The 27,696-nt window shown below is 39.8% G+C and overlaps 1 protein-coding gene across 1 annotated transcript; it reads right to left on the bottom strand.

Moving 5' to 3' along the window:
• Positions 1 to 1,745: 1,745 nt before the first annotated feature.
• Positions 1,746 to 27,696, bottom strand: LOC117430113 (alpha-1-syntrophin-like). The gene is made up of 8 exons (XM_059004147.1): positions 27,361 to 27,696; positions 21,570 to 21,755; positions 10,700 to 10,907; positions 9,998 to 10,196; positions 8,769 to 8,899; positions 7,862 to 8,058; positions 6,864 to 7,051; positions 1,746 to 5,802 (listed from the first exon to the last, which is right to left on the bottom strand). The coding sequence occupies exons 1-8, from the start codon at positions 27,650 to 27,652 to the stop codon at positions 5,710 to 5,712; spliced, it is 1,494 nt and encodes a 497-aa protein (XP_058860130.1). The 5' UTR covers positions 27,653 to 27,696; the 3' UTR covers positions 1,746 to 5,709.

Below are 27,696 nucleotides of genomic sequence, written 5' to 3'. Positions count from 1 at the left end.
TCACTATAGTCATTTTGACACTATATCCATCAGTAATTTCAACTGTCTAGCAAGCTTGACAACAAAACAAAGGTTTCGACAGTCTCTTTGAATGTTTTCATACAATAAACTAAAATACTTTAAAAATGTTACTTGTTGTAAACACATGTGCAAGTCCAGGTAACAAAGCAAAAACAACACGTTCCAATGTAACTACACGGCTATTCATTTCCTTTAATCTGAAGTGTTATCCCTCTTGTACCCCATTTCTACTAGAGTTTTTCCAGTGCTGTTTCACATGTTGCCAGATCTCCTGTAAATAGATCCTAGAGATCAGATCAGATCAGACAGGCTTTGAGTATTAGTGAGAGATAGAGCTGCCAAGGCTGGAAAATAACGGGAATAGATAATAGATATCATTAACTGTATGTATTTTACACACCCAGTATATATATATATATATATATATATATATATATATATATATATATATATATATATATATATATATACAGTAAAACTTACATTACCCAAGACAAAAAAAATTGGGCCAGAAAAGCATTGCACAGAACATGACAGACCACCCGGGGGCTGTTTGGATAAGCAATGTTTGTATAATAAAGGCATTACTGTAAAATGGCCAACATGACATCATTTTAAAAAGTTTAAATCATAAAATGTTAAAGGTAAGGGAGACCGGGGTTAGTTGTAACATTTTTTACCTTTCTCTCCATTACGCACAAATGATTTGAGTTCGTTTGACTAGACTTTGATGCAAACAACTTACATCTGTCCTCTACTAATCCCCATAGTTATCCTGTTTTAGGAGCTGATATACATGTGGCAAGAGAGCTTGAAATGTAAGGTGTCCGATGTTACAATAGACCCCATGGCCAGGGTCAGTTGTAATGGGGGGTGGGGTCAGATTTAACATTCTGCAAAGAATAATTAAATAAACAACAACACCTTTCATTTAACTCAAGAATTGAATGTCTTATTGAATAAGATCAATTTTCACATGAAGCAAATATGTATGTTTTCAGTTAACTCAAAAACATAAGGCATTTTTTGTTGTTGTTGTCCTACTTTTAAAACTTTTAACATCCCTAAAATTATAGGTCTTATCAAGGACAGATATGTCACTCTGAGTCACAATTGTGATATATGAACATTTTGTTTCCTTCAGTGCATGATTCATGTGCCCAAATATAGTTCAGCTAATGGTGTATGGGGTCAATTGTAACACGTGTTACAACTGGTCCCAACCCAGGGAGCCATTACTAAACCTCATGCTCCAGCAAGAAACAACAAAACTAAGAGAAATCAATTGTGTCAATTATTAAGTACAGAGTTCAGGCATGAGAATGCTAAAAGCCTGGATCCATAAACTGGATAACACAGGGAAAGATCACAAAAATTGGGGGAAAAATGTTCTCCACTTGGTCAAAAATCGATTTTTGTAGATACAATCTTAAGGCTTCTCTTCCACAGGCAGACAGACCTGAACTGAGCATGTGCGCAGTGCATGATGGCACTCTAGCTTGCTTGTGATTGGAGAAATTCAAGGTGTTACATGAACTGTCCCCGGTCTCCCCTACTTCAAACAGCCTGTGGTGTCTGGAGTGTTTATCTGCTCACAAACAATCTGTGCATCTGACTGTCTGCAGCAGGGAGACAGAGACCAGTGCTACTAGGAAAGTGTTATTATTAAACATTATCATAAGAATTTTACAATGACAACAAATGCACACAACCCAAGGCACACCTAAAGGTTAACAAATCAATGTTTATTACACTTTTATATACAATCAACCTTGCAAGGCACACTTTGTTTTAAATTAGAATATACAATAATTTCATGTTTCTGTGAATGAAAACATTTTAAACATATATGTAAGTATGTATGTATGTATATGTGTTGTTTTAACACTGTATAGAAATGCCTTTGTATTCTAAAGGAGGTTGGTAGTCCAGTTTCAACACTGTAATATAGAAAAGGGGCAATACATTTTTGCAGCATATCAATGTTAAATGATACATCTCTGAATATGACAGGTCCTAATTGTCTGTTTGCTTGAATACAAAGTTTGCCTCCAGTTATTTTCCAACAAGGAGTACTATTTAGATGCAGGTAGGAACTGTCAGCTTTATTCCAAGTTGTTTTTTGCTGGTTGTATAATAAACATGACACTTTTTTTTCTCTTGCAGCAAAAGAACAGGGGGAAATTTTGTTCTGGTGCAAACAGAACAAAATGAGGCCTTGAACTAATAGCCATTTACAAAGACGACTGAACATAATCAAGCATTTCATTAGGAACTGCGTTTAACGATACAATTCAAAATCATTCTTCTTTGAAGTAAGTGGTCAGTCTTTTAGGTTCTTTTTCACTCTTCACTGTTATTTCATGCTTCAGAACACAAAGTAAATTTCAACCTGCTTTTTGAGCTTTTTAATTAAACTTCAGACAGCTTCAAAAAAAGACAAGACCTGGGGTGATTGCATCTTCCTCAACAACTTTTCATCTTTAATTACATAACATAGAATTACAAACATTTAATCCGGTTCTCCAGTATTTTAAGTTTTATACTGTATACAGTCAGCACTCGGATATCCTTTACAGATACACGTACACAGTTCTGTGCACTCAGTCACTGAAGTCACAATTTTATAGGGTCGGATATGTGAGTGCTGACTACGCAGTTCTGTGCATGGGTAACATTTTGATTTCATTTTGCTGTTGGGTCGTTAACGGGGAATTTTACATCGTGCTACAATGCGTACCAGATTTAAAAGTATGTACTGTATTACAATCCACGTGTCGTCTCTTTTGGCAAGTGATATTTTCAGAATCATATCGTTCTGAATTAAAATACTGTTGAAAATATGCTATTGTGCCAACAAAACCAATACAGTACATCTAAATGGAAGCCTACTTATTTTAAAACACAGTCCCCCACCCAACAAACAAATAGATAGAGTGAAAAGGCACTTAAGGACCTATTATAAAAGACAATAATCCACCAATAGCAGCTAAGTGGTTTTAAAAATATTTGAAAAATAGCCCTTGAAAGCAGAATTCTTCCCTGCAAAGCTGATAAATGTCGTATTAGCTGGTTGGAGGTTTCTAATTCATCAGCAACACTGAAGGTGCTTTACATGACAGGACACACATCATAATCCAATTCACTTTCCGTTGAAACGGTTTATCATAAGATGTACAATACTGTGCAAAAGTTTTAGGCAGGTGTGAAAAAATACTGTAAAGTAAGAATGCTTTCAAAAATAGACATGTTAATAGTTTATATTTATCAATTAACAAAATGCAAAGTGAGTGAACAGAAGAAAAATCTACATCAAATCCATATTTGGTGTGACCACCCTTTGCCTTCAAAACAGCATCAATTCTTCTAGGTACACTTGCACAAAGTCAGGGATTTTGTAGGCATATAGTCAGGTGTTTGATTAAACAATTATACCAAACTGGTGCTAATGATCATCAATTCAATATGTAGGTTGAAACACAATCATTAACTGAAACAGAAACAGCTGTGTAGGAGGAATAAAACTGGGTGAGGAACAGCCAAACTCAGCTAGGTGAGGTTGCTGAAGACAGTTTACTGTCAAAAGTCATACACCATGGCAAGACTGAGCACAGCAACAAGACACAAGGTAGTTATACTGCATCAGCAAGGTCTCTCCCAGGCAGAAATTTCAAGGCAGACAGGGGTTTCCAGATGTGCTGTCCAAGCTCTTTTGATGAAGCACAAAGAAATGGGCAATGTTGAGGACCGTAGACGCAGTGGTCGGCCAAGGAAACTTACTTCAGCAGATGAAAGACACATCATGCTTAGTTCCCTTCGCAATCGGAAGATGTCCAGCAGTGTCACCAGCTCAGAATTGGCAGAAAACAGTGGGACCCTGGTACACCCATCTACTGTCCGGAGAAGTCTGGTCAGAAGTGGACTTCATGGAAGACTTGCGGCCAAAAAGCCATACCTCCGACGTGGAAACAAGGCCAAGCGACTCAACTATGCACGAAAACACAGGAACTGGGGTGCAGAAAAATGGCAGCAGGTGCTCTGGACTGATGAGTCAAAATTTGAAATATTTGGCTGTAGCAGAAGGCAGTTTGTTCGCCGAAGGGCTGGAGAGCGGTACACGAATTAGTGTCTGCAGGCAACAGTGAAGCATGGTGGTGGTTCCTTACAAGTTTGGGGCTGCATTTCTGCAAATGGAGTTGGCGATTTGGTCAGAATTAATGGTCTCCTCAATGCTGAGAAGTACAGGCAGATACTTATCCATCATGCAATACCATCAGGGAGGCATCTGATTGGCCCCAAATTTATTCTGCAGCATGACAAAGACCCCAAACATACAGCGAAAGTCATTAAGAACTATCTTCAGCGTAAAGAAGAACAAGGAGTCCTGGAAGTGATGGTATGGCCCCCACAGAGCCCTGATCTCAACATCATCGAGTCTGTCTGGGATTACATGAAGAGAGAGAAGCAACTGAGGCTGCCTAAATCCACAGAAGAACTGTGGTTAGTTCTCCAAGATGTTTGGGCCAACCTACCTGCCGAGTTCCTTCAAAAACTGTGTGCAAGTGTACCTAGAAGAATTGATGCTGTTTTGAAGGCAAAGGGTGGTCACACCAAATATGGATTTGATGTAGATTTTTCTTCTGTTCACTCACTTTGCATTTTGTTAATTGATAAATATAAACTATTAACATGTCTATTTTTGAAAGCATTCTTACTTTACAGCATTTTTTCACACCTGCCTAAAACTTTTGCACAGTACTGTATGCAATGAGAGGCTTGTCTAAATGGAGACGCCGTACTGGTTTTAAGATGCTTGTATTGGCTCAAGAGCTGAATATGCTCCAGAAACTAACATTTCATTGTATGTCCCTTTGACTGTAAAATTCCACATTCAATAATAATGTGTACAGTAAAATGCATTGCCATGGTTACAATTTGTGACCACCAGATGCTCCAAAAAATGACACAGTAAAATGAAAATGCTAAATATAAATGTTATAGTGGATGTGGTTTAGCCACAATATGCAGATATATTACTCAGGCCTACAGTGAAATGAATCAAGCTGATGTAACAAGTGGTTTTGAGGTTTCTCCCTGAATTCCCAACTACAGCAGGTCACCAACAAACTCACCAGTTGCTGCCTGAATAAAAAAAAAAAAAGTATACCTGTAGTATTTTTCTGATTGGCACCAACATACATTATATATATATATATATATAATGTATCTTTTAATCAAAACAGACATACCTCAGCATTTAGGGGCCTATACTCATTTTACATCGTTTTACTCCTTTACTGCTTATTTCATAAAAGGCACAAAAAACAACATGTTAATGAAAAGTGGGAAAGGCAGAAAAAAAAAACAGAGCTTTTAGAGACTTTATACTAAGCTACTCAGATGCTTGGTTGCAAGTTTTATAAAATTAACATCCCTTCAAACTATAGGAGTAAATAACGGGAGTATTTTATTGCTGTGAACCAAAGACTAGCTCTTGGCCCTTCCATAGTAACAGTAGAGTGAATGCTGCTCTGGTGAAACTCCAGAGAATGCATGGAAAGGCGAATGGTGGTTTACTGCCAGCCGAGAAGCATCTCTGCACCAAAGCTTCTGAATACTGCATGAAAGAGTCGAGTGATTTGCCGGAGTTTCCTCTGAGTCTGTCCTCCACAGACTGGGAGGCGTCTCCTATGCAAGCAGGCCCAGTCGTGTCACCTTTGCAGACAGGAACGAGTGGATGATGAAGACCATGGTTTTAGGACAGGAATGAAGGTCCAGTTGCTGTAAAGAATCACAAAACCCAAATTATTATTATTATTATTATTATTATTATTATTATTATTATTATTATTATCAATGAATGATCGATTAATCTTGTCTACCTGAGTGCGGTATCAAAAAACTATGTGCAAAAAAAAGAAATCTTGTAAAATGGAGGAGGGGACTTCTAAAGACCTTGGCAAAAGGAAAACTGGAAGGTATGACCGATATTTCACAATATCTCACAATGAATACGATACAATGTCTCAAAATGAAGACAAAAAGACTGAAACTTGCAAAATGTGCTCATCGGTGCTTTCCTTTCTTGACAAGTTTATCATATCATCTTAGATGCAAGTAAGCTGATTTTTGTTTTTATTCAACGTATCAGAAAATGAACAGCTATATCATACTTTTTCTCAGCTAACTAAAATAAACTAGCTTGCAATAAATTACATTTCTCTTCAGCTAAATAAAATAGCACTCCGTAAGTCACCTTTGTTTGTCTGAAACATGAAAGCTTACGGTATACCAAAAATGGATCTGTTAAATACAGTATTCTAGGTTGTAGTGCAACTGGTAATTTACAGTAACATATGTAAATTCATATTTTTAATCTTTTCTTTGACATGGCATTTGGTTGAAGGAAACGCAAACAGGCACTACAGCTCAAAAGTGATTACTTGTAATTGTCTTTCAATACAATTTCACACCACTAGCAAACGTGTGATTAATCGATCAATAGAACATGTCCAGATTAAAACCCATATCATTAACCATTTCCTGGTCTTGAGGTTACCAGGAGGCTCGATTATTTCATTTCTTGCAAGGCTTTGGATATTAAAGTTTACAGTTCCTTGTTTTTGTGTGGTTTTAGGAAGGACAGATGCTGTGAGCTCAGAAGGGGCTAGTGTAGCGCAGAACAGAGGTGAAGGATATGGAACTCCAGTAACAAAATCAAGATGGCTGGCTGAAACAACCTTGAGCGAGCAGTATGTCAACTGCAATAAATCCTTTTGTCTCGTTACTGTTTATTCAACAGCATAAATCTTGTAAGGTAAAATTAGGACCAAGACACTCACAATTTCTCCCTCAGGTCCCCCAAAGTCCAGGAAGATGATTCGAGAGCCGTCATCCGAGGACATGCGGAGCTTCTCGAAGGGCTGGTGGAAGAGGAGGGTCTTGCTGAGGCCTGGCTCCTCCGTGAAGAGGGTGAAGCCCTTCTCGATGTGCACTGACAGGATGCAGGCTTCCCCCTTCCAGGTACAGGCTGAGGCACAGCGAGGGGGATTAGACACCATTCATCACACCAGAGAGGAAGTCATGAAACTCAAACTTCAAATTCATTTAACAAGGTTCGGTGTTCGTGAAACCTTTGGGTGTTTTTAAAGAGGATTTTAGTCTCTTGTTTCAAAACGTTTTTTAACCTTAGACTTAAACACTCTTAAAGAAGTTCCGGTTTCACAAGCAGAGCCCGCTATCTTGTTTCCGGTGGGAACTTACATCGACCAAGTTTTACAGCTGTTAAAGTCATGAGGGGCTGGGATGGGGGGAGGCGATCATGTGGCATGTCTGAGTTCAAGTCAGAGTAAAAGGTAAAAGATGACTATTTCTAATGATTCAATTTCAAGGGTTAATTAACCACATTATACCAGAATGTAAGTGAGTTAAGAGTGACCTTTGGGATAGGAAATAAAAGTTGAATAGCACAAAATCTTATTTTATTTGAGCTAGGCAAGACTTACTTCAATCAGCCCTGTCCAACAGACTTCCACAAACTGCCACTAGATGTCAGTATAACCACAGTCATTAAAGGACAGCTAGTTAAAAGATCTGGAGATTCTACAGCTGGGGCACCTTTTTGCTACTATAGTTGCTACTATATTTTTGCATGTAAACCCACTCTAAGAATATTGTACTGATGTGGTAGACACAGCTGCTTTGTAGATTGATAAGATCAGCACTACATTCTCTGAATAGGCAGTGACAGATAACATACATTAGTTGGTATGAAACAGGGATGAAGAAATGAAATGATATAAACATGTAGCTGATGCACTGCTTGCAGATCAGCACATACCTGCAGTGACCTCCTGGATGAGCTCCGAGGCGCTGTGGCAGCCGTCCACCAGCAGCCGTGTCCAAGCTGACAGCTCCTTGGCCGTCTCCACGTGGAACACGTGTGTCTCCACCCCCTGCTGAGTACCGCTGCGCAGGGCGAACGAGAACTCGGAGTCCATCAAAGAGGAGCCCTTTCCAGGGCCTGAGTGCACCAGCCTGTGGGGAAGGGGGTACAGGGTAGTACACATGGTTGTTTCATTCTGGTTTCGAAAAATATACCGTTAACCGTCCCCATGTGCTGCTACAACTGTTTAAATAACGTGCCTGTCATTTTACTTTTCATTGTTAACATCCTGACAACCTTTTACACTTAGAACTTTAAAGTCTGTTTCAAAGCTCTTTTCAAAATGGCCTCTCTTGTGCACTGGGGTTTGAGATCTGTCCTCTAAGTCACTGCAGGAAGCGATGGTTGTTTCATTCTGGTTAAGCCATTGTGCATTTATTTAATTTTTTTGTTTATTAACTGTTAACATCTAGCTTACTAACATGTTCAAAAATGTAGTTTTGGTCAAAGTAAAATAGTAACCTATTTAGAATAGTAAATTCTTTAAAATTCTTATAAACAAATGTAACCCCTTTTTAAAAGTTCTCCTGAAAACCCATTAAAGAATTATGGAACACATCTTAATAAAGTAGATATTAACAGTTAATAAATAAACATTGCAGTAAAACCTTAACTACAGTTCATCAGTAGCATTCATTCACAATAAGGTTAAAGAATTGACTCCACTGAATGGCAGGAGGGCTGGCTGATCGGGCTTGTTGAATTGCATTGTGGGTCGTGAAACATAAGCGACATGCTTTAAGTCCCTGTGAATTTCTTTCTGAAAGCTTCCACATGGCTGCTAACCACTCTGATGCTGTACCTGGTTGCTATAAGCGGATGGCTCTGGTCTGGACGGCTCAAGGCCTCTCTGCTCTTAGGTAAGCTGTGGAAGAAGATCAGATCCTTCTCTGTCAGGATGGCTAACACTGGCTTCTCTGCACCCCCAGCAGGCTTAGGAGAAGAAAAACACAACCAAACTCTCACAAAGCCATAGAAATGCATAGTCTAGATTCATATGACCCAAACGATGTGTGAAAAATCAAATGCCTTGCTATCTGAGCAGTCTGTTACAATGTTGTTCTGATAAGCATCATTATATTCAATAGGGATGTGCTGTGTAGCACCAGGGCACTGTGAGGAGAAGTCAATACCATAAGATACCAAAGGTGGTCGTAATTAATAAACATACAAGACACGGGTGATACCTTCTTTACCCACCTACACTACTAGTATTTGCTTCTCATGCTGCCCCTGTGCCACACACCACATGTCTTGCTGTGCTACAGTGTGCAGAACTGCCCTACTTTAGTATATGCTGGTCACACACAGAAAGCATAAGCCACTGAGATGATGTTCTTGTCATGTGAATTTGGGGCCTTTTTCTTTAACATGTTACCAGAGATTGTTATTCAGGAGACACAATAACGTTGTGGTTCAAAGCCTAGAGAATCAGTTTCATGGGAGATAATTGGATTCTTAAAGTTAAATTGAAGTGACCCAGCATTAGTTTTAAAAATTATAGATAAAAGGGATATGAAAAATAACTAAGCTGTAGTGAGCAATTATCAAACAAAAAGATGAATGTCCTGAAAGAAACAACCACAGACACAAACTACTACTGCATGAAAACCAACCACACAACCTACGCAACAAAGCTGTCATATGTACCCTAAAATGTAGGCCAGAATATAAAACTAACACCAAGATTTTGAAATGTCTAAAGACATTAATTCAATAATATATTGAACTTTGGAATGTATTTTGTATGGTATACTGGATTTATGTAACTAGAATAGGTATTCTAAATAAGTAAAAGTTTAGTAAAATCAGAATACCACTTGCATATAAAACAGTTCAACTTATAACAACCAATACAGTGTTCTTTTTAGACATGTTATTTAACAGAGGAAATATATACTAGTACTATGGACAGGCCTTATATACAGTAGTCCCATGTTAAAAAATTATAGCTGCCAATGAACAAGAAACGTGTACATTACTGCCTGCTAAAAAGGGACAGCTGCACTGCGCTTCCTAGTCAACAGGTACCTGTTCAATGAGCCAGCCGAGGTGTTTGATCTCTTTGCCCCCTGGTTCCCCCTGCAGAGACTTCAGTTCCTCTTTCACTCGGGGTATGAGAGTGTTAGCAGCTGATTGGATGGCAGTGTACCAGGACTGGGCCATGGCAGGGTCTTTCGCTCGGAGGAACAAAGAGGAGTGTCTGTCAGCGGAGGTCACCTCAAAATACCTAGGATGGATGGAAGGGGAACATTTTACAACAAGTGTCTTCAGCTTGAAAGCTGTTTATGAAACATACCAGATAAATAGTTCTCTGTACTGAAACAATTTCAAAGAGAGAGGCTGAGAAACATCTTGTTATTGTAAGCTTCAGAAACTGAAGCTGGATTACCTGGTCATCAAGGTGCTCTTCTCATTTCACATGTATAAAAAGAAAATCTGGTTTTGGAATTACTAGCTGGTAAGAGCAAGAGACCGCTTAGTACAGGTGCCCATAAACATAGTGACTGTAGTAAAAAGGTAAAATATACTGGGCCTTATTTTCAGTGTTTCCTTCATTCTTTGATTAAATCCTATTTTTGGAGGAGTTACTTAAAGACTGGAGTAATCGCTTTGAAAACATGGCCCATTGTCTTCATAGTTTTGTATTTCTTTGTACCTGTTTATAAACTTGAGAAACTAGCTGTGTAACTGTATTGGTCAGGGTTAGTGACTGGGCGCTGCCAAGCGTACCTGTTTTCTGTGTCGGGTGGACATTGTCTCTTCACTACATGGCACATTTTCAGCGAGATGCTCTTCCCCTCTTTGAGTTCCACCATGGAGTGGGAGGGGAAGTCCGACGACGCCTGTCTGTGGGGGGAGGAGGGGGGGGAGTCCCAGGGGATCGAAGCACCGGGGGAGGAGTTCTTAAAGTACGTGGACATCTCCTTGATATACTTCACTGAAAAACAAGATGAAACAAGGGTGTTGTTCTGAGTATTGTGTGTGCTGTATGAAACAGAAAGTTCAATGCCGGAACACAACGTCCTGCCAGGCAGTGTCATTTATTTATTTAGAGCCCTAGACTGTACCCGTGAATGAGTATGGAACCAACAATTGTATTGGATATAGTATAACTTTAAAACTCAGTCAATTACTTAAAGTGGTAGAGTGGTATCATCATTTGAAGAAGCATTGTACAGCTATGGCCAAAAGTTTTGCATCAGCCTATAGAATTAACACATTTTACTTCATAAAGTTGAATGAAACCTGCTGAACAATGTTACGTTAACATATTGAATTACATACCGCTTTGTAGTTTTCCTTATACTTAACGAAAAACTGACAAAAATGTGACATTGTGAAATCGTAAACAAAATACTGTACTAAAATTACATCATGTTAAATACAAAAATCTAAATTATGTTCACATAATTTTCTTTTTTTAATTATGTCTTAATCCTAAAATTCTAGCTGATGCAGGTTTTGTCCATAGCTGTCTTCAGTGAAAACTTGTGACGTGAAATCCTATTATCATGTGGACAAAACTACTGTAGGGTACATTTATAGACAAAACAATGTTTAGCGTGAATAATAATAGTAATGATAATGTTTTAGATTATTCTGTATTTCAGCGGTTCATAGACTATTGCTAGCCCTGGTGGGTGTCTCCCTACGGAACGGCATGGCAGTGCAGTGATTTGGAGCAGTCTATTAATAGGCAGGAGCACAGATAGCAAACAGGCAGGTTGAGTTTCACTGGGGATGTGTGAAGCGCCTCTCAGCCGCAGGTTAAGGGCTTCCTCAACGCCACAAATAGCCACTGCTGCTCGTCTTCTCCACTAGGACTATTCTTTGATTTCCTCTCGGTCAGGGTGAAGCTTTCCGTTCAGCAGAGCTATACGTTCTGCAGTTGATTCACAGGATCTCTGCTAATCCGAACCCTGCTTTATAAAAGGGCAGGGCTCGGCATGCTGCCCTTTCACCTTTCACAGCTAACTGGACATGCCAACCAACAGACAGATACAACTTGGGTTTAAGCTTCCAGAGTTATCTGACAATTTGGACATGCTATGGTAGTATAGAACTGGATACTATGCTGATCCAGGTTACAAAATGCTTGTTGATAGATTTGAGCAGTTTTGGTTAGTTTTCCCCAGAAGGTTCATCTATTCCTTTTCTAAAATGTATTGTGCATTTGGATGCCTTTACCTCCAAGAAATAAGACTTAGACAATTTAGAATGCTGGAATTTCTTGGGTATTGAATTAGATTTATACAGCAGACACAAACCTTGTTTTCTTAATATCAAGTGGTATTTCACTGGTATTATTTAATGTGCAAATGTATGGCAAGAAGTTGTACTATTTTCCTCTTTAGCAAAATTACTTACAAAAAGTAAACTCAGCTCTAAATTTCACCTGAAGAATTCAGTTCTGTGGTCTCCAAATGCCAGCCAGAAAGAAACTAAATAAAGGAGCAAAAAAGTGAAAAAGGTACCAGTGTACAAGAAGCCACGACCTCAGTACTTGTGAGATTTTATGATCTTTAGTCACAAGTTGCTAGCAGCAGCATGTACACTGGTTAATAATAATTGATCTCAAACTGATGATGTATCGTACCTCATTATTATATTTAATAGTTCCTCATAACAAGGCCACGCCCTGCCCAGACTGCTCTTTTTTCCTTTAGCTTTGAAAATGGATCAAAGGGTAAGGGAAAAAAGATTCATGGAGTCAGCGTCAACTCAAAACAGATGTTTTTTTTTAATAAAATCCAAATGTGTCTCACTCAGCGGACTGCCAATTTTAATAAAGAGCCAAAATGAGCTGGATTGAACTGTATTATAATTACTCTAGCTTATCGGTGGGGAAGGAAAGCAGGTCTGTGCAGTGTTCCTGAGCTCATTCTCGGCACGGCGCCAAACCAACGCAAGCCCGCTACACACTCTTAATGTAATCTGCAGTGTGTGCTCAATAATGCAGGGCGGCTTCACTAAAATGCTTGACTTGATTTGATTTGTCAGAAGAAAACAGCCCAGTGACACGTCCTAAACGTAACAATTATTTCCATAAATAACTTGCACATGCTGCTTCTCAGAACTCTCAGATATTTAAAGCAGGGTGTACATTCGAAGAAAAGAATGAAACTGTATTTTTACATGAAAATGGCAGAGACTGTTATTAACCCCAGTTCAGATCGCTTCAGTAAGAAAGCTGGCATTCAAAGTGGTTACAATAATTAGCTTTGCAGGTTCAGTTAACAAACACAACAATACTCAGTTCAAAGTTAAAGAAACAACATCCTGCCGTTGACCCCCTACATGTCTCATCGCCATGGGAACCACGGGACTCGGCCTCACTTGTAACACGGTTCCTCTATTCTTATACTCAACCCTCAAACACCTGCTGAGAGCAGTGTCCTGTCTGCAGGTTAAAAGCCATTTTATCAGCTAAAAGTAATCAACTACATCACAGGCCTCTTACAAAATGACATGCTCCTTTACCCGGTTTAAACTTGTGATATAACAAAGCCTAGCTAATATTTAGCTGGCATTTCGTAGAACAATTTGTCCTTCTGTCAATTTCAAAGCCAGAGTAATTCCTTCTAAAGTCCTTTATCAGTGACATTCCTTTAAGACCTATAATGACTGTCGTTGTGTCTGCTCAATAGGGATTTCGCTGGCTGTCATGTTGTGGGTAGGGCTGACATTGAAAGAAGACGGTCATGGTTTAGGGCAAGAGGTCAGGGGGGTTGGGGCTTGATTGAGCTACTTGATCATTCACTAATTCTCTGTGAGCCACTAGAACACACACCTTGCAAAGAGGGATGTGTTATGTTATGGTACTGATTTTCTATTTGGATATCCCTTAACATGCTAATACTGTAGCTGTAGCATCTTAAATTCAGTGACTTTGCCATAGTATTTCAGTATATCAAGACTGGTCATAATTATGTAGTATCGTTGCATTGTACTGTCCAAAAATGTCATTATCACCACAGTTTTTAGACATTATTAGACATATATGGCACCAAAACAGATGCTTTTTTTCACACACTGGCTAGGCAAAGAGCTGCTATACCCACAATATGCTTGCAGATCAAAAAAATATCTATGTAATTGTCTTTCAGTGAAAAATACAGTTCATATACCACGATACAATATTTTTATTTTTCATCAAATGTTTTCTCCTTATGTGGTCTGTTCTACCATCTGGGACTCCCTCTTTTGGGGGGCATATACCCTCCCCCTTCTGCTTGCCTCTCTTGGCAATGACTGGCTTTGTGTTTATACTGCAACCATAAGGCTTTCCCTTCTCCACCTGTTGCAGCACGGGGACTGGCCTGTTCACATGGGTTCCTTTCAGCTGGCATTGTAGATTTAATAGAGCTTTCAGAATGTTTTTGCCAGTGGGTGGAGTTCTACTGCTAAAACGTCCTAGTGGTGTTGAAGCATGCCAAAGACAGAACAATTAGATAACAGACAGGGGGCTCTCGCCTTGATGATGTCAACAGCTTTTCTCATTCCTCACAGCTCCTATGTTTTAATGCTTCAATTTGTATAAAAGGTGCTGCAGTAGTCTTTGCAGATTGATAGGATTGTATTGCTGTTGTTTGGTTCTGGACACACAACTATGTAAAACATGGAGGCCGGTTCAACCAGGGGTTAAAACCTGTGGGAAGATTCCCACTTCAAGACCCCTTAACAATCTGAAATGTGAAACCTTTTATTTCTCCAAGGCCTTATTATTAAACTGGAAGAGCAACAGAGAGTCAGAGTGAGTAAATCAATAAACAGAACAGCATGGCTGATTACGAAAGACCAGACCTCAGAAGCACTCACAGGAGACAGCAAGCCACAGAGCCCATAAAGTGTGCCGAGGCGTGCATTGACCACAAGCACCACCCTCCCTGGAGTGCTGACTGGGACATGTGACTCAGCTCTCAGCTGGCACGTCTCCAGAGACTTGGCAAACACAGCCAAACCCATGCTGACTTTCACTTAAAACATCAGCCAGAGCATACTTCATTAACGTCATTCTGGTAACTACCTCCAAACTACACACAGATAATGAAACCGTAATGGCATTGCTATTAATGTTCCAGTAGGACCTGACATAATAAGAAACGAATGTATTGAATTTGTTGTGTGTGTGTGTGTTACACTTGCATCGAACCACTGCCCAGAGGTTAGGGAAGAGGGGGGGTTTAGCTGCAAGGGCTTAGATGGAGAAGGCTTAATAAGCATTAAAGTAAGGAATGGTAAGCAACTGGGTTATACAGTGGAAAATTACACCACCAAAAGAATGAGGCACAGTTACTTTGGTAGAAATACTAAAAAGAAAACTTTTCAACTAGAAGCTTTTATTAATGTCTTATTTAGAGTTACAGTGCACTAAAATGCTAAAAAGCTGTTAGCTCTGACCACCCAGTATAACAATAAACACTGAGGTAAAATATAAGAAACATAACAAGGAAGGTATTAGCCTTTGTCTACTTGACTTTTAAAAACAAGTTTTATTGGGCCATTAGTTTGCGTCAGCTCACATTACTATCTGCCTACAGAGGAGGAGTGAATTGAACAGAGGCACGTCACTGCCACCAGGGGGAAAATGAGAACAAATGGGTTGGTAAACCCAGGAGGCCAAATTGCTTTCAATTAGAAGGTGGCAGCCCCACTGTAAATCTTGGCTGTCTTACAGTTGTGTCTCAGCTCATTTGTACTGAAGATTCCACGGCATGGGAAAGTGGAGTTCCGTTACAGACTAGGCCACTGGGGACTCAAATCCCAGAGGCAGGCAGGCAGGCAGGCAGACAGGCAGAATCCCCCGTCTTTCTCAGAGATCTGCTCTCACGGGCTGTCTCCCCTTTGTCCCTTCCCTCAAGGCCATGTGGATGGATGTGGTGTGAAATAGTTGCACGCAACCACCTGTTGCTTCAGTGACTGAAGCTTGGCTGCTGCCACGTACTGGCTGGGAGAGAGGAGAGGGAGTGGGAAGTCGTCACAATTCACAGCTCAAGGTTATTCCCTTAATAGCTAATTTTCTGCCACGGCACATAACCTTCCGTAAAACATCAGCAGCATTAGAGGTCAGGCACACAGACACAGACACACACACACACACAGCCTTTTCACAGTCCCCGGCACCAGTCATTTTCAAGTTCACAGCATTTAACAATTCCCTTTTGAAGTGAATGCTGCTAAGCACGTCCCAGAAAAGGATTCACGGCCACGATTTTGAGTCTTCTGCAGGATTGCTTGTTTAAAGCCTGCTTCTCAATGTTGGTGACAGACAATGGACTGAGTGCCACTTTAAAGGAAACTTTTGTTTTAAACATGTGCTTCAATTTACTTCCTATTCTGTAGGTCAACCTGACTTCTATGGTCAACCAGAGTGAGGCTGAGACCATGGTGGTGAGACAGACCAGCAATTTTTCCTTGCCATGTCCTGGGAACAGAGACTGGTTTTACTTCTCTTTCCCATGAACAATCTTTAAAAACTTATTTGACGACAGCCCAATTTTGCCAGAGAAGACTCCCCCCTCTGGATTTTTACAATGTATTTTTATCTTAACACACTACTTCAGTGTTGTAATGTTTGCTTTCTGAATCCTAGGTTTTAGTAACAGTATATAAATGATAACCTTGGATTCAATAGTTGTAGCATGCATCTGCCAGCACTTCATTGCAATAACAAACAATTGCCAGTCAGTAATACAAATACCTGCCCTTTCTGTCACTGTGAATGGTTAAACACTCCATAACTATCTCATGGCATTCTCCACAATGCAACATTACATTTAAGATCAAATTGTGGGAAAAAAACAGAGGCTGTTTCTCTTGATCCAGCTTCCCTGTCTCATTAGGATTTGAAGTCACTGCCCAAGGGATATGTGGTACTTCCAAGGCTGAGAAACGTGTCACACTGGTAATAACGTGACACGGCCATGCTGCCTGTGAATGATACCTAGTTTTCTACAGCTTCAGGCCAACAGGGATTACAGCAGAAACATTAACCCTTTGTCTGGTACCACTGACAGATAAAGTCAACCCTAATGTGCTGTATCTTCACTCAAAGATCTCCACTGATGAATGAGTTCCTGGTGACAATCAGAAAGACTAAACAGGTTAGAGGTCAGACATGACATGGTCTTGTCACTCCAAGCACTGTAACAAGGAGGAGGCTACCACCTTGCCCAAACTGCTGACCATGCACTCCAATGTAGTGACAAGCTAATAAACCATAGTCAAGGTCTATTGAATAGACTTTGTGAAGCAAAGAGAAGTATAGTAACGACAAGTAAATGCATAGCAAAAATTCTTATCATGGTGCTCTTCTTCACATCTTCTGTTTGATTGAAGTTTAGACACCATGCAATAGTTTCTGTGTTACTGATAAGCTGTTTTATTGAGCAGCGATTTCATCATTTCTGTGGGATTGCAGTAAATCTAAATGATCGTATTGCTATAACCACTGAGGAGCAATAGAGAAATGTTACTTAATGGCAGTGAAATGTTTATTTATTTTGTAGGGTGTATTACACAAGAGTAAATGTAACAGGTGTGAGCATTAATAAATTGAGAACAGCGGAATGCAATCACACCTTTTTAAATGCAACAGTGTCAAAATATTCAATGCAAATATTCAACGCCATAACACGATCTACACAGGTGTAATTATAATTAAAAAACATATCGCATATAACATAAGCGATTCCAACAATAATATGTTAACTGATGAAAGAGCCTTCGGGTTACAGAAAACTATTTTTTTCCAGCGTGTTTAGTCTTTCAGTGGACTGGGTTATTCTAGAAAGAGACATATGGTAACAATGAACAGAAATTACTTTTAAATTCAACGTTCTGTAATTAAGAGTTTCTTTGGTCTGTGTGGTAGCTTTGCAGACTGCCACAGTTTAATAGTCTTCATGCCCAGTACTCAGTAAATGTATTTTTTTTTTTTTTTTTGAGACTAGAACCCATATAAAACGAACATCTTCTTTACAGCGTGTGGCAGGGTGAAATGTAAATTGTGAATGTGTGCATGTGTTGAGAATATAGGGTTGGCAGGGAGGGGGTTAAAATCCCCCTGCCATAATACATGTGAGAATGCGACTGGAGCCTTAATTGAATGCTTCATGGTTAATTAGGCTCCAGCCATATGGTATTTAAGGAGGCCAAAATCCTTTGTTTGGGGGTTGTTGTGTAGGTGAGTTTGGAACTCTGTGTGTTTGGAAGACTGTAGTGAAAGTGAATGCCCAGCCTACAGTCACTTATTCTATTGTGTTGTTTTGTTTAAACCTTTTATTTTGGCACTTGTGCCTGTTTATTTGTATTTAATAAATGTGCGCTTGACACTTTAGACTGCAGCTTCTGTCGATGAGTCTCTCCTGTCACTGCTAATAACATCTTGGGCCGCAGCGGTATCCTGTTACACAGCGTCTCAATGACAGACAGTAAACCCGGCTGAGCAGTGTTCAATTCTGATTGAAAACCACTGAAAGTAAATCATAATAACCATGAGCACCCCATAGAGAAAGCTCAAATATCCTATGATGCATGAGTTTGGCAGTAGGCCTATGGCCGCAGTGCCCACATAAAAATAGAACTAGAAATGCAGTATCCTACTGAATTATATTAAACAAAATAGTAATTTGGAAATGCATTTCAACATTCCAACTAGAAAAGAAATATCTTGCAGGGTTAAATGATGTCGATGCTGGCCACCCTTGACCCAGTAAGTCTCATAGAGGGAGCTGTATATTGAATGACCGCAAAAGCCTTTCAGCATAATCCCATGCTGTTACAAGTTGCTGTCCAGCTTCAATGACACTTAATATTTCAGCAGCTCTGTGGTGATTACACTGATGAAGGCACTAGCTGAAATGATTTGGCTTGTATAGCTGCCTGCAATATGGGCTGTGCTGGCTCATAAACGGCTGTATTTTACTCACTGTTGCTATTGCTCAGTGATTTTGTAACCAGGCTTGCGTGCCCAGAGAGGTGGGTGTTCAAGCTCCTAGGCTGAGCTCACAAAGGAGGGTTCTGGCTTTTAAAACATTCCGAATGGAACCAGGCCAAGAGAAACGCCCACCTTTGAGGTCGCACGCCACAGGCAGAATAAGAACAGTCTTACAGGGGTATGAGCAATCTGTGGACAACCACTAATATATATATATATATATATATATATATATATATATATATATATAGTATGCACCAGTGCAAAGTAAATGGCCACACAGAGTAGCTATTCCACTGTAGTAATCCACATATCTGCTCAGTACTACACTCAGTGCCCTGTGGTTGTTTTTAAACTCATAACTAGAAAATGAAAAAAAAAAGACAAATGATGAGTTATTTAGCTATTACTCACATGAAATCGTTTTAAAATCTATTAAATACCATATGAATTTGAGGCTGTTGTCCTCTATACTAATTAGTGCCTGGCTGCTCTGGATCAATGACTGCCTCTGTCATGACTTTCGGGTATGACATCACTAGCTGCCACAGCAGTGTATCACATTACACGCCTCTTAGGAAAAGTGCAGCTGATTTTGCTCCAGCACCTCCCTGCACAGCAGTGCCTGCTGCACACCAACTGGACTGACCACCCACACTGAAACACTCCACCTTTACTTTGTAAAGATTTTTACTGCAGTTGTACAACCACGTTTGTAATAAAAACAGATCTGCTTCTGCTGAGCATCCATTGCTCTGCACTGGGGAGTATACTTCTAGGCAGCTGTGTTTTGAAAAGCTTCTGGCCAACAGGTAAGGTATTAGTCACTACACATAGCCATCTTTCAAAATGGAGACACAGCGTGGGATTCATTTAAACCAGAATGTGCCACGCAATCCAAAGTAAACCAACAGCTTTTAAGCACCACAAACACCGAATTATCAGCATTCAAACACAACTCACTTAGGCAGCTGAATAATGGTCTAATCTGCGTCAAAATGCTTGTGTTAATAATGGAATCTCTGCTTTACAAACTTGTTTTCCTCCAGTGAGCCAGAAGCACTGGGACATGAGCAGTTCACAAAGGCACCGATGATATAGCAGGAGGGGCGATCATTGTGAATGCATACTAAGAAGCACTGTGTGCAAATTGAGAAGAGGAGCTCTTGAAAGAACTGGGAGACCCTATGCTTCAGCAACTTTGTGACAGCGCTGAAGTGTACATAACCCAGGCTTCTAAAAGCTTACATTGAATAACAACTTGACTTGGTGAAGTGCCACCATACTAGAGGTTCACTCCCTGTGCATGAAGTATTGGGGCCCACCTAAAGTCCTATGTGCAGCAAAAAGAATGTGGGGCTCAGTGGAGACTCATTGATAGAGACTCAGTGATAGAGTATCTGAGAGTTCATGCTGGCAAGCAGGTATCACAATCAACACTTTCAACAAAAGTACTTTTGACAGCACCTTTCACAACACTTCCGCCAGTACTTGAACAGTCGACTACAGATAGTCAGTGAGTGTGGGTGAATGAACCGTATATATAAATTAAGCTGCGTTTGCATATGTTTTATAACATGTGTAAACATAAGCTTTCTCATAAAGACCTTTTCCAACAAAAGTGTCTAAAACATTTCGAAACAGATGTCAAACCCTTTATCTCTCCAGAAACTGCTGCCTGTCTGTTTTTTTCTAAAATACCATCCTTTTGCTTGAACATTACACACTTCCTCTGTTTATAAAGGAACAGTTTTTACTGTTCATAAACACAGTGCCATGCTCTAAATTAAGGAGACTAATCTGGTTTGCCTAACACATAAGCTGTTTGTTCTCCTTGAATCCTTCATGGATGACACAATTGTTTGTCGTCTCAACTCATATATAATGTGAAGCCATAGTAATTTTGCCATGTAGCATTTCTGTGATGATTCCTCTGTTGTGGTGCAGCTGTGATTGCTCGCTGCTAACAGCTTTATTTTGATTTGCAAAGGGTGAGGATGGTGGTTTGCAGAAATGGGTTTTGGATGAAAAATAAAGTATATTGAAACCTAAATTAACCAGCTGAATGTGTAGAATCAAGCTCTGCACCCGCTGAGCAATGCAGCATTACTTGAAACAGTGCGATCCATCCAATTATTCTGTCAGTGGATTTAGTAGATTCTTCAGCTATGGCTATAAGTTTTGCCACAGAAAAAAACATAATTTAGATATGTTATCTAACATCACGTAATCAAATAAACTACAAAATGGTACTGCAAAAGACTACCGGAAGCCATAATAGTTGTGCAGTATCATGTTAGATTTCAAAATGTCACATTTTTCGTTAAGTATATAGAAAACTACAAAGCGGTATGTAATTCAATATGTTAACTTAACATTATTCGGCAGGTTTCATTCGACTTTATGAAGCAAAATGAGTTAAGTCTACCAGGTGATGGAAAACCTTTGGGCAGAGCTGTGAGTGCTCACCACTCATCCGTTACAAAAAAAAAGGATTCACTCAGGAGGATACAAGAAAGTTCTTCGATGCTAAATCAACGTTGTATAAATATATATAAAAAATATACCCCACATTTCTTTGGAGTCAAAACTCCCTTGACTGCACCTGTGAAGTGCAGGATGACCTCCTTGAGCGGTATGTTGTTGTTGGTCTGTACCTACCTTCCAGGATGACCTCCTTGCCCGTCTTCTTTAGGGCCTGCACAGCCTCATCGTGGGTGGCCTCCCGCAGGTCAGAGTTGTTCACAGAGAGGATGGCGTCTCCCACGTACAGCGCCTCTGTCTGGTCTGCCGCCAGCCCTTTGAAAATCTTCGAAATCAGGATGGGCATCTTGTTCTCCTTCCCACCTGGGAAGACATTGTAATACTGCTGTCAGCCTTGCATATGAGAGGCCTGGTAATATACCGTTCTGAGTAAACCCAATGAAATTCACTTCCTTCTGCACATATGTCAGTATGGAGTCCCCTCAGACACATGCTTCCTGTTAAATCACACACATGTTTTTTTAAGCAAGAGCTGGATGTTCAAACACAGTTACTTATATTTACCCTTGCTAGTACCAGTGATTAGGCCTTTGTTGTTTAATTGGTGCTCAAAAGAACTCATTATGGAAATAAAAGTGAGATTTTCTGGTACGTGTCAAATAAAGCAGCGCTTTATATTAGGCTAACAGAATTCCTTCAATTGTTTGGGTTAAAAAAACAAATGTTTATCAAGTAAGAATTGTGGATTTAGAAAGATTACACTGGAAATGCAAAACAGATGCAGGGATCTGTAAGCAACTTCATTCAGACCAGTATCTGCAAAAAAGCTTATTCGCTACAGTTCACTTTTTTGCAACCTGCTCAATAAGGCACTCTTTATTATTATTTATTTCTTAGCAGACGCCCTTATCCAGGGCGACTTACAATTGTTACAAGATATCACATTATACATTATTTCACATTATACAGATATCACATTATTTTTACATACAATTACCCATTTATACAGTTGGGTTTTTACTGGAGCAATCTAGGTAAAGTTCCTTGCTCAAGGGTACAACAGCAGTGTCCCCCACCAGGGATTGAACCCACAACCACTACTCCACACTGCTGCCCCACTCTGCGATTAAGGCCCCACCCTTAAATGTATTTTGGTCAGCTTCGCTTTCACTTACACCACTCCCAACTCTGAATTTGAAAACTATTTCTGTATATCCCTAAGTCATGTAATTACATATTGCAATTCATTGTAGTAACTGTTCTGACAGTATCATTCAGAGGCTGTGAATAGCCCAGGTTTTAGTTTTACTACAATATTTATTTTTCTATACTGATTTATAGCTTTATGTTTTATAGTCTATAGTGATTAAGCAGTATATGACCTGTGCAATCTCTCTGTCACTTACTTTCATCGGGTTTACTAATCTTGTTTTACTGCAATAAAACATGACGGTATAGACTGGATAAACAAACATCGTAAAGAGTCCATTGACAGCGTAGCAACAGCAGCCTGCCACTCAACTGAATTACTGAAGTCAAACTCAGGGCAGGACCTTAAATCATGGAAAAACCAAAGCACATGTCATATACTAGCTATAAAGTGAGGACACGTTGATTGTACTTCCAGACAACAGTCTCCCTTGCTAGAAGAACATCCTCAACTTTTTTTTTTCACTGGGAAGACAGTTCTCCTTGTACACTTGATGCACCCTGTAGTCATTGTCTACATATAGAATTCTGGGCACTTGAGTGTAGTACAATGTTGTGTTTTACCAAAGGGAAGTTATCCAAACTGGTCCTTTAAACCCCTAGCCATCCACATTGCCAGTCTTTGCCAGCCAAACCACCACATTTGACCTGTAGAATACACAATATTTAAAAGACCATTATTAATCTAGTCAATTAAACACAGGTTGACAGAGAGACCCTTCTTATCTAACCTATAATTGCCTCACGCTGATATATACACATATATATATATATATAGTAGCGATCCCGGTTAACGCAGGCAGGCGCATCACACAGGGCGAGGCAATCCACACACAGGCGGAGGGCCGACGCGAACCCGGGACCTCTCGCACTAAAACATAGCGCCGATATCGCTGTACAAAACAGCCGGCTCCTTTGCAAGGAGTGTATATCGGGCTTATATCTTCATGTGTGGTTACGTCACCTACCAGCCCTGCTGCTGCCTTCCCCGGCGCAAGCAGGGAAGCACACAAAAGGAGTACTTTTTTCTTAAGTGAAAAACCATAATGAGACTAAGACAGAACATGTATTGATAGCAACAGTAAATCACATTCACCACTCAAGAGCCAGCTGAAAGCAGGGCTTTTTTGTAAACCAAAAAGAGAGGACACTATAAAAACTGCTCACAGCTCCAGCAATGGAACTAATACTAGTGCCATGCACAGAAGTCAATCAAACATGGAATAGCAGTTTTACTATATTTTGTTTATTTTCATAGGACTGGGCAATGCTTCTAGAAATATCATAACTCCCCAGCCCTTTAACCTTTGTCTCTCCCAGCGTCAGCTCCATGCCAGGTGCAGCTCTGTCGGCGCCAGTGTGAGACTCCACTCTCTGTGCCAGTGAGCACTCACTAAAATAAATACAACCAGCCCAATCCGCTCTCATTAACAGCTTTCATCCCTGGCCAGTACTGGCTGTGTTACAGGAGCCACATGTCAACATTTGTGAAGGCACTGGCAGACACTTCCCCCCTCCCCCCGGTAGTTTCTATTTGTGTTCATCTGGCATCTTTTAGACATTAGGTTTTGTCGTTTTCTGACATCATGTACAGTATGTTAGGCCTCTTTATTTTCTTTTTAAGTGTTCTGGCAGTTACCAGTCCTTAAACATAAACCCCATCACATCAGTTATTTTGGTAACATTCTACAAAACCATTAACCTCCAGATTCCAAACGTTTCTTTATTTATGTTTTATTTGCATAAGCCTGTTATACAACCGTTGCTTTTTTCTGACTGTTTATGAGGACTTAATAAAACATAACCACAACAGGAACCAAAATAAATGCATTTATAAGGCAAATATTTATATCATGTGGTTTGTGGTCCAAAGTGTAAGTCAACTTCCCTTAACTGGACTGATTACCACTGTGTGTGCTTCTTCAAACCAACCTACTGTATAGCTTACACAATAATATTACAAAATCAAAGTCCTGCTTAATAATGCTACTAATACAGAAATAAACTACTTTTATCAATGAACTAAAGCATCTCAAATTTGGTCCCAGCATCACCATTCAAGCTGATTATCAAGAAACAGTGAATGCACAATCCTGTAATGATCACACAGTGACTGAGAGGTTAAAAATATTTGTTATCGTATTACAAGAAGTATACCTAAATGCAATCCTAAAGGTTTATAGTAATCTAAGATAAAAGTTTGGAGAAGATTGGAAATTCAAGGCAGGTACCGAGTTTGCGGATCTTAACTATAATTTCAGCTCATGACAGCATTGGTATTCCCCTCAACCTTTTGTTAATTACCCAGCTTGGGACACTAACCTTTATTGCATGAGATTTGTGAAGAAAGATTTTTTTAACGCTAAATCAGAAGAAAAAGAAAAATGAAGAACAAACTCCTACACTGTCCTTTGATTCAGACTTTGTCATGTGTTCAGTGCCAGATTGAGATACTTTCTTGGGAAGGCAAACAGATAATCTGAGAGTACTGAATAAGGCAACAGTGTAATCCCATTAGAAGAGTCTGCAGTGATTACACAGGCACTTCACTGATCACAGCCACAAGCTGTAGAGCTGCTTGTACCATGAACTGGTCTATTCTAACTTGTGAACATTTTCAAATAACAACATCAGTTAGAAAAATGTAATTACCAGCAATTACCGAATAATATGAACGTACTGTTACTTCTGTTTTATTGCTTTGTTTGTGAAACTTTTATAACTTTAAGAAAAATGAAGATCATAGAAAACTGGGAACGAAATGAATCAAACTTTTAGTGAAACCACTCCAGCTTTGAACAGACGCAACTCAGTTCCAGCTGTGCATTGCAGAGCCTGTGCAAATGTAGCCAGCTTTGTGATTTCTACTGGCTTACGTCAATGCTAGCCATGCCTCTGCTGGAATCAAGTCTTGTTCAAATCTGTTAACCTCCTGGCCCATCAGCATTCACAACTGAAGACCTAGATTCACACTGATGCTAAAATCACAGTCCAGTTCTGAAAGAGTTTATATTGGCCTCATTCACATCATCTTCCCAACACCATGAGCCTGAGAGTTTTTTGTAGTCCTTCAAGACTCCAACGGCTTTTATGTTTAATTTTAAACAGACCGATGTTGGCGACTCTTTGAAATAGCTTCCGGTTTGGATACTTTGAGGATGTGCTGTTCAGTTGTGCATTGCTACCCAGAGGCATGCACCACCCACTGCAGACATCTTCCAGATGCCCTGTGGATGTGGAGAATATAGAGCATTGCTTTTTTATATGTAAGGTGGGCTGAAAGAATCCCCTGCCCACTGAATAGCTGTCAGCAAGAACCATAGGAAGCATTTCTCTGAACTCGTACTCTCCACCTCATCTCAAACATTTTACTGGACATGTATGTGAAATGTTTAAGGTCAGATGTTTATGGTCAAATGGAAAGCTTCAATCTGTGGTTAAAAGAGTTCATGTATAACAGTGGAAAATCAGATCCGTATGATGGTTTGTACACCCTTTAATCATGTTCATTGAAGATGGCAAATGTTTCCACTTGAAGTCTTATGGAATAAAAGAAAACCTAAGGGGATTTTGAAGGAATCAACATATAGAAAAGGTAATCTTATATGACCTTTTATATGACAGTCGTTTTGTACTGTTGGTTATTCTATAGGACATCCATCAGGACAGTGCTACAGCACCAAATGATTTTATTGTTAACTGGTCTTTGTACAATCCATCAATACATAGAGGACAGAGAATCACTGTGCTCCCCAACAGCGAGTGCTCCAACTTAAGTGTTCTATGACTTGGATGTCACTGAGCCTAGTGTGAAAAGGACTGAAGCAGCTGCAGTGAGCCCCGAGCACCTCACAACGCTTAGTTTATATATATATATATATATATATATATATATATATATATATATATATATATATATATATATATATATATATATATATATTCACATCTAAATGTTTAGATTAGATGCTTAATTGTGTTTGCATTTCACGGTGAAATACAGCTTGGTTAGCACTTTACATGCCGTTGTTATTAATTGGGGTCAAGCGGTCTCAGCTACCAGCCGTACATTTTCCACCCCCGTGTGAAGTGGGGTCGGGCACGATTTTGAGAACTGTCACTGGCGACAACCGACAGAAGAAGTTTTCCAGACTGAAAATCTGGGTCATCAACTCTCAATATATCGACTGCCAATTTACTGACAAAAAAACTTAAACAAGAATAAAAGAAAAATAACTACATTTAACATTCTTCAAAACACGGCGGTACCACCAAGCGAGTTAAATGCGTTTTAAAGGTTTCTACTGTCGGCTCAATTTTCAGCAGTAGAGATCAGTCGCCAGAAGCAATCGATACATTTCAGCTGGTGATTTAAAATTGTCCTTGGGGCACAGACTTTAAGTTTAACATACACAACACATGTATTCGCTGACAGGGATTGTGGTACATATCACTGGTTTTCAGTTAGTGTTTTTCTTGCCTTTGTGTAAAATTAACTTTAGAGAGGTTATTATTTTTGGCATGGTATTTTCATACAGAGCGCTGCAGCTGTCAACCCCAGTCATAATGTATTTGCCCACTTTCCTAAACGTTTAAACATGTTTTCGCCTTTAGAAATAAGTTAAAAAAAAAAAAAAAAAGTTACAAAAACGTACCGTTAATAAGCTTATTCATTACAATAGTCCTTTAAAAGTTGTTTTTTTCTTCTTCTTCGTAGTTGAATATAAAAAGTGCGTTTGCAAAGTTTTTCCACCCATACCTTTAATGCTGATTCCCAGTCCTCCAACATCTTGCTTGGTGATTCGTACGGTGCGCTTGATGTTGGTAATTGATTCGGGGACTGGAGAGCTCGAACTTGGGTTATTGGACTCTCCATTCACCTTCCCACCGAGGGTAGGACTGGGGCTGTGGTTGACCGGCTCCACCGCGCCGTCCCCGGGACTCACAGTCAGGGTCTCCTCGGTGAGACAGGCAAGCACCTTGATCCAGCGATCAACGGAGGTTCGGAGCTCCAACAGTCCTGTCTTCTGCGCTTTCATCCCGGCAGCCATGTTCAACACATTCCAGGAATAACTGCACTCTTGTGCCAGTGCTG

This window comes from Acipenser ruthenus, chromosome 29 (genome assembly GCF_902713425.1).
Source record: "Acipenser ruthenus chromosome 29, fAciRut3.2 maternal haplotype, whole genome shotgun sequence".
NCBI classification, from domain to species: Eukaryota; Metazoa; Chordata; class Actinopteri; order Acipenseriformes; family Acipenseridae; genus Acipenser; species Acipenser ruthenus.
This window is presented reverse-complemented; position numbering and strand designations above follow the sequence as displayed.